Source organism: Saccostrea cucullata, unplaced genomic scaffold, assembly GCF_032062105.1.
Source record: "Saccostrea cucullata isolate Sc308-1 unplaced genomic scaffold, CSIRO_AGI_Scuc_v1 ctg2677, whole genome shotgun sequence".
Classification (NCBI taxonomy): Eukaryota; Metazoa; Mollusca; class Bivalvia; order Ostreida; family Ostreidae; genus Saccostrea; species Saccostrea cuccullata.
This window is the reverse complement of record NW_026921466.1, coordinates 112,064-120,901: the sequence shown is the minus strand read 5'-3', so window position 1 is coordinate 120,901 and position 8,838 is coordinate 112,064. Positions and strand designations below refer to the sequence as shown.

The following is an 8,838-nucleotide window of genomic DNA, read 5'->3' as shown; positions in this document are numbered from 1 at the left end:
ATCAAGATAATGAAATCAAAATATTGACATAAAACGAAAAATATAATCATATACATTCTACATGTAAGTATGCTATGCGCTGATTATTCATAATCGCGGTCATGGGTAAATGAACAAAAGCCATAAAACACATTCACATCCTTCCACGCCATCCCCTATCTCCTACACCTCCTCACATACATATATATATATATATATATATATATATATATATATATATATATATATATATATATATATATATATATATATATATACAGGTATTTTTCACATATTATTCTATACCGGTATGGTCTGATAGTCTGGATAAACTTCAGCTTCAACTAAAAATATTTCTTCTTCAGATTTCGGTGATTTTGGTCCGTCTGTACATTGTGGCTTATATTTATCTTCTTCAGAATCAACATTCGTCGGTAAAGTTTCTTGGCTGTTCTTGGACTTTGATTCAGTTTTGCCATTTGCAGTTTCCTTTTTTGTTTTGCTCTCCTTTAATCTATGATATGTTTTGAAAATATTTCTTATTTCTTGTTTATTTTCCTCTGTAAGAAAATTTTTATCATTTGCCTTCAGAAATACAGATATTGCATACGGACCGATGAGAACTAATGTTATTTCCAGAACATCTTTAAAACTGGCAGATGATAAATACTTCTTATTGTTTAAAAATGTTTCAATGGTAATGAAAAGATACATAAAAACAATTATGGTTTTCATGCAAAAAAAGTATAGCCTTCTTTGTACAAAAAGCAGTCGTTTGAAAATGTAATCAAAAATGTCTTCATCTATACCTTCGGTCTGTTGAAGTTCATCTATGCCTTTTGGTTTATGACTTTTATTTTCGCTCGTAGACTCATGATTCTTCTTAACGAGTTCGGTCATTTCAATTTCGTTTACTCCCGTAAGATTTCTTGTATTTTCACCCTTTTGTTTTCGATTTTCCTTGTCCTCATCAGTATTAGGCAATTCTGCGTCATCTTTATTGTCATCTTCACCATTAGACAAAGTAGTACCATTTTGATCCTTTTGCTTTTGAGTTTTGTTTGCTCCCTCTTGCTTATCGCTTTCATTTACGATCTTAGATTCTTCACTGTCCTTTTTATCGCTTTTATCTGTGCTGCCATGGTTTTGAATATCGATTACTTCCGTAGGATTTCTTGTACTTTTACCCTTTTGTTTTCGACTTTCATTGTCCTCATCAGGATTAGGCAATTCTGCGTCATCTTTGTTGTCATCTTCGCCATCAGACAAAGTAGTAGTACCATTTTGATCCTTTTGCTTTTGAGTTTTGTTTGCTCCCTCTTGCTTATCGCTTTCATTTACGATCTTAGATTCTTCACTGTCCTTTTTATCGCTTTTATCTGTGCTGCCATGGTTTTGAATAGGATTATCGTTAGATTCGGCGTATTCTAAGTAAAAGTTTTCAATAATTTTTTGCTCTCTTATTTCAAAAATATATTCTAGAATTTCTGTATTCATGCTTACAATTTCATTAAAATATTTGATAAAATAAATAATTGCAGTGACGATTATCAACGTGTACCGAAAAATATGAATTCTGATTGGTAAGGCAACAAAAACAAAATAAGTTATGAAACGTAAAAGAAACGTAAATGTTGATAAAATAGGACGCAGGAATAAAGCATAAGATACAAGCCATAAAATGCAGTGAAAAAGAGAACAAAATAAAATCGTTATATATTTCAAAAAACGTTCACAGCAACTTTTCCAATTACAACATTTGTTTTTATCCTTTTCGGTACAACATTTCGTACCACACTTCGTACAACACGTGGTACAAATTTTCGTACAACACTCGGTACATTCATCGCTCTGACGACTGAATGCATGAGTAGTAAAAGAAATGAAAGGAAAAAAACAAAGCAACAGTTGAAATATAAAGTCAAAGGACAAACAAAAACTTTTATAGGATAGTTTACAACAGTTTTTACAACAGTTTTTACAACAATTTTTACAGCAACCTTTACAACATTTTTTACAATCTTCATTACAATCTTCATTACAACAGTTTTTACAACGATCTTTACAACAGTTTTCACAACAATCTTTACAAAATGTTTTATCATCTTCTTCACAGCATTTTTCACATGATGCTAGAGAACAACAATCAGAAAACGTTCTACAATTTCCACAAATATTCTCACACCTTGAGACAAATCTTTCGCTTATTCCAATATCAGGATTTTCCTCTATAGGTTCTTTGTCTTCTGTGTAGTTTATAAAAGTGAATAGTTGAAAGTGGTTTTTCATATAAGTGTAATAAAACCATGACCCTAACCAAATAAATGCGGAAGGTAACAACGATGCATAAAGCACATCTAGTGTTATTGCCACTGAATCCTTATCTAAAAAATCGAACAATGGTTCACTAGTTCGCACAACGTTCAGATACTCTTTATAAACGTCTTTATTTAAAGTATATCTTCGCAAAGTGCGATACAAGCCAAAAGGTAGAAGAATGAAAATCCACAATAGTAAAATAAGTCTTCGTTTTGCCGTGAAACAACAAAAAGATCCCTTACAACAATTCCCATACATCTTACAGTAGCTGTCCTCGCGCATATTGCGCGTACAACAACAAAGCTCTTTACAACTCATATTGCATTTTTTTGTACATGTTTCTTGACATTTTTTCCCATTATTTGAGTCTCTATTAAAGCAAAAAACAATTTTGCAGCTCTCGCAACAATTTTTACACTCTTCATCTTCATTCAAATTACAACAACTACTACATCGACAACACTCACCAAAAAATAATGTTAAGATCATTCTTTGAGCAGAGTAAGGCCTATCATTCTTCTTGTAAAATGAATTTAAAGGTATCATCTGATTAACGACTTTCCTTTTTATTCTGCCATTAGATATGTCTAGTACTGCAAAAATCCAAACAAACTGTAGGGAGAGTAAAAAGCAAAACATTGGAGCAACCAATGGAAGTTGATCTTTTTCAGCATCAAATGCCTTAATGCCGTTTTCTGTCGGAGCCTCGGAACAAGTTAAATCATAACCAATCCATATAGTTGTAATATAATACAGAATTTTACGCTCAGTCTCATTTAAATAGTGCCTGTGGCATAGATTGTAATTTGTGTCATTTTTTAAAAGCTCGCTCCATAACTGAAACCGAAGAGATTTTATAGCGTTGTCTGGCTCTTCTAAGCAGTTTGTTGTATTATAAAATGCTTTTACCTCAAAAAATGTTTCTTCGTGATCTGCATGAAGTATATCGAAAGTTATCAAATCAAAGTCAACAGGCAACTGGACAAGAAATCTTTCATCCTTCGAAACGTACTGCCAGTTTAAAAGTGAATCTCTCTGTTCAGCAGTAAATTCATTCAAGCTTTGAATATCTACATCTATGTGAATGTAGAAAAGATAAATAGGTTGTTCCCGAGGTGAATAAAGAGTCTTTTTAGCTTCTTTTAAACTGTTTTCGTCAAATGACAACGTACAATGAATGGTTGTATTTTTAGCAGACGTGTTTTTTTGGATATTCTCATGATCAAGAAATCGTCGTTCGGGCTTAGTGTTATTTCTATTGTTTAATTTCATCTTTTTAACCAATGATCTTTTATTCCTATCATCCTCTTTTTGAAATACGCTTTTAGTTCCTCGTTTGTTTAATTTCATCTGTTTCAAAGTGTAGTGTATTTGGTAATCTGCTTCATTATTTTCTGTTTCTCTGTTCCTTGTTCTATTTTCGTCCTTCTGCTGCGATCGCAGGGAACGGATATTTTTACCACTGTCATGCTGTAGCGAATCGATTTCCGATTGTAAAGTTGAAATGTAAATGTAAGTCATTGAAGCTATTTCAATTATTAGCAGGGCAACGAAATACTTCCATACAATATTCATATCTGAAAAGAAGAAACAAATTATCATAGCTAAAGTAGTAAATTTAAATGGTATGATTTTTTTTACGTAGCAGAACTTACCCTTTCTTTTAACAAACATAACACCCACAATCACACACAAAACTTAATTTATGAATAACTATCTCCTAAAAGTCCATGTCTTGGCGAACTGGCTTTATGCAATTGCAAGTTCTTGAATTTTTAGGCAAATGAGTATAATTTAGTACTTTCCGTGAAGAAAAATATATGAGCGCACTTTCTGATCTAAAAAATAAATTATGTTTCTTAATCCTCAGAAACAGTTTTATGATTTACTAGTTACATAATTTAGATCAGAGGTTGCGCACTATATCAAATATCGAAAAATAGCTTTAAATATGGCCATTTTTGTAGACTTTTTTGGCTCAACTAGGATATACGGATAAGTAGTCCCGGTAAAAATACTTTCATACGCTTAATTTGAATTAATGCGCCTTGCTTTATAATCAGATTCATGCGCCAAATTCAATTAATGCGCGTTGCTGGATAATAAAAAAGGAAACAAGAAGAATTTTTCCAGCAGGTCGACAAGGTGACAGGTCGACGGGTTGACAGGTCGACTGGTTGACGGGTCGACGGGTAGACAGGTCGATGGGTTGACAGGTAGACAGGTCGACGGGTAGACAGGTCGACGGGTTAACAGGTCGACAGGTTGACAGGTCGACCGGTTGACAGGACGACTGGTCGACAGGTCGACGGGTAGACAGGTCGACAGGTTGACAGGTCGACGCGTAGACAGGTCGACGGGTTGACAGGTCGACTGGTTGACAGGTCGACGGGTTAACAGGTCGACCGGTTGACAGGTAGACAGGTCGACGGGTTGACAGGTAGACGGGTCGGCGGGTAGACTGGTCGACGGATTGACAGGTAGAATCGACGGGTAGACAGGTGGACTGACTGACTGGTGGACGGGTTGACCCCAAGGTGGGATAGAGGAATAGCCCCAATATTTCATGTTCGATAACTAACCCTTATCTCTCAAGTGAATTTTGGAACTAACACTAATCTCTCAGGTGGGTTCGAGAACTAACCCTTTTCTCTGAGGTGGGTTCTGAAACTAACCCTTATTTCTCAGGTGGATTCGAGAACTAACCCTAATATCTCAAGTGGATTCGAGAACTAACCTTAATCTCTCAAGTAGGTTTGAAACTAACCCTAATCTCTCAGGGGGTTCGAGTAATAAACCTAATCTCTTAGCCGGGTTTGAATACTAACCCTTATCTCTCAAGTGGATTTGAAAACTAACCCTAATATCTCAGATGGGTTTGAAAATAATAAGAGGTGTCAACTGTCGACCTGTCGACCTTTGTGATGACATTGTAGGTTAACCAAGAAGAGGTGTCAACTGTCGACCTTTCGACCTTTGTGGTGACACTGTTGGTTAGTACGAGGTGTCAACTGTCGACCTGTCGACCCTTTTGATGTCAATGTAGGTTAACCAATAAGAGGTGTCAACTGTCGACCTGTCTACCTTTGTGGTGACACTGTTGATTAGTAAGAGGTGTCAACTGTCGACCTGTCGACTCTTTTGATGTCAATGTAGGTTTAGTGTGGAATTGTCAAACATATTTTGTAATGGGGACTTTTTATGGACTATTTTTAAAACGATTTATTTGAAGTAATAAGGCAAATTATTCCCACTATCTACTATAAAAGGAACTATTTCTTATCAAATTTTAAATTTGAAATATGTTAATCGGTTTTATGGAACTACTTATCCGTATACCCTAGTTGAACCACTTTTTTTAGAATATGAGGAAATTGACGAATTTCGTGACTTCATAATGCATTGATTAGCCAAAACACTGCATCATTTTTGATAGATGTGCAGTCACCAAAGATCTAAGCAATATTCAATGCATTGTTAACTAAATCTACGTATTTTCAGTTTTTCAGAAATTCACAGGGCCAAATAAGGCAAAAGTGAACCTTGTTCTTTATCCATTGACTTTCGTCGTTGTTGTCGTCGTAATTATTTACGATTTAACCTTCTCAAGAACCACTGGGCAAATTTCAATCAAACTTGCCACAAAGTATTCCTGACTAAAGACAATTCAAGCACCACGTCCTCTTCCAAGGAAAGATAATTAGGAATAAGTGAAAAATTAATGTTTCTTTTAAAAAAGAGACATCAAAAGCAACAGGACCAGGAGAGATGAAACTCTTGTTAAAGCATCATCAGCTTGAAGTGTAAATTTTAGCTTGTTCAAATCATGACCCCAAGATGTGGGGTTGGGTCACAATGGGGGATAAAATTTTAACTTAGGAATACATGGACAAAATCTTTAAAAATCTTCTCAAGAACATCTGTGCCAGGACAAATGAAACTCAAGTGGAAGTATCCCCTAATAGTGTATATTCTGGTTTGTTCAAATCAAGACCCCCGGCAGGAGGATCTTGATAAGAAAAATCTTTCTGAATGTTCTCATTTTAAGAACAGCAAAGCAATGATTGGCCATACTAGAAGTTATATGGAAGCATCCTCTGGTAGAGAAAATTCAAGTTTGTTCGGATCATGACCCTTAGGGGTTTGATTGGGCCACATTAGGATACATGTATCAAAGTTTAACGTAGCAGTACATGATAAATAGCCAATATTGTTCATAGTTATATAGAATTATCCTCTGGTAGTGTAGATTCAAGTTTGTTCAAATCAAGACCCCGGGGAAGGGATTGGGCCACAATGGGGAACAAAGTTCAACAAAGGAATACAGAGGAAAAATCTTGAAAAATCTTTATTCTCAAGAACAGCAAAGCCATAGTTATATGGAAGCATCCTAAGGTGGTAGTGTAGGTTCAAGTTGGTTCAAATTATGACTCCTGGAGCGGCCATATAAGGTGAAAAACAAAGTTATGACTAATCAGCAATATACAGTACAGACAACGTGGATCCCGTATTAGACTGCGTCCCCTCCGCGGTGTATTTATACCGTCGCGGGTTTTGATTGCGGTGCTACCTGACACCGTGTTTACACCGCGGCGGGGCCATCGCAGCACAGTTAAGGTTACAGTAAGAAGGCGGGGCCTAATTTGTACGGGAAATGTTTACTATGACGTCACGCATAAAATAAGGTCTTCAAAATACCACAAAATAACAGCTGGATAGCTGTATACTACATACAAACTTACCATTACATGCAGATCTGTCGTTTGTTAAATCCCACACAACAGTATATAAACGATGCATCGATCGCAATGCACTTGTCAGTATGACGTCATATCACAAAAATGACGCAGTTTGTACACAGTGAGAGGCTGATCAATTCACATTTTGTACAATGAAAAATGTCTTTTGTTCTTAAATAAAATATTTGCAGTTAAAGAAAAGGTCGTTAACTTGGATGCAATGTCTATTTTAGTATTTTATTTATAAACTGTCCGTACCTTCTCCAGACAAGTGATACTGTCGTGTGTTTGTATGCAGATTCATTGAAAAAAGTCATTGAAGGGCCCTAATAAATCGATTTATTGCAAGGGCATACCCTCAATGTATCTTGTCAAGTTTTTATACATAAACTAAAGAAGCATCAAGATATTTGAAAAGTGCTGCGAACATCATGAAATCTTGCAAATAAATTAATTATAGCTATATCTAATGTAATTGACCAGCAAAATATTCAACCTGCCGTCCAACAAATTAAATTTTAGCAATTAAGAAAGGGAATCTATATAGGTTCGCAGCACTTTTCATAAACTACATATAGTGTTGAAAAAGATTATAAATTAATTTAAGATTTTTAACTTGGTTATGCCCTTGCAATATTGGAATTTATAGATGACCTCTAAACTGCAAGTATAATTGCTAAAATCATGTGACGTCGACATCACGTGACGAGTCTAAATAAAAAATCTGAATGTCCCCAACATGTAGATTTAAACCATATTACATTTTTTTTTTATATCAGTGAAGTCCTAAAAAGAATTGCCAATACTGATAAAGTGTGTACTTTTTATCTTAAAAAATCGCCCATATTTCCATTTGTAACCTTAACTGTGCTGCGATCTACCGTTATCTTCAGCTTAGATGTTGTTACCTGTAAAGTCTTGTTGATTTTGAATCGTGTCGAAAAGAGGGACGGGGGAGGTTAGTAGCCATTATGAATAGTATTCATTTTTAAGTTTTATCAAACTGTTTATAAAAAATGAAAAAATATCTCTTTTTACCGATAGTCACTCAAAATTAGTTCCAAAACACGTCTTTTAACAGCAATATTGGATGAAATATTGTCGAATAATTTATTTGATTTATTTATGTACAAAATCAATAATGCCACAACAAATGATTTTCAAACTGCGTAATAAGTAGAATTAGATTTAGAAATTAAAGAATGTCATATCGCTTCTTTTCATATGCACTGTAATCCAGTGTTCACGATTAGCCCGTGCAGTTGCAGTAACAGTTACATGTAAATTGTAGCTATGTGTTTATCTACATGTATCACAGTCATTGGTTTCATTTCAAAAAAATGTTTTCATTCAGTCTATATGTTTGTTAGAAATATATCAATAATAGCATGAAAAAAGATGATAGATAGAGATACATAATAACAATTAAAACTAGTGCTAATTGTAACGGGAACCGTTACAGATGTTCCCCAAACGCTCCCCAACTCCCTTTTGGTGCTATATTCCCTGTAAGCCTTATTAAATAAGATAATATCTGTGCATTTTTGACTTTAACAACGTTTTCCAAGAAGGATATTAATTATATTCAAATTTTAACATTGCACGCGTGCGCATGTGAATGTACGTGCGTAATGATCATATCATCTTGTCTACACTTTCTATATATTCAAATATACTATATATTAAAGCATTTAGACCAAAAGTATTAAAAATCACTCATTCAAGTATATTTTTAATTTCACTCGTTCCAAATGAACGCACGTGCGTGCACGTGCATGATGACCATACCTTCTTGTAGGAG

General features: G+C 34.8%; 1 protein-coding gene across 1 annotated transcript; it reads right to left on the bottom strand.

Moving 5' to 3' along the window:
* Positions 1–246: 246 nt before the first annotated feature.
* On the bottom strand, positions 247–3,870 carry LOC134260020 (uncharacterized). The gene is made up of 2 exons (XM_062742607.1): positions 2,555–3,870; positions 247–1,837 (listed from the first exon to the last, which is right to left on the bottom strand). Exons 1-2 carry the CDS (start codon positions 3,817–3,819, stop codon positions 280–282), a joined length of 2,823 nt encoding a protein of 940 aa, XP_062598591.1. The 5' UTR covers positions 3,820–3,870; the 3' UTR covers positions 247–279.
* Between the last annotated feature and the right edge of the window lie 4,968 nt (positions 3,871–8,838).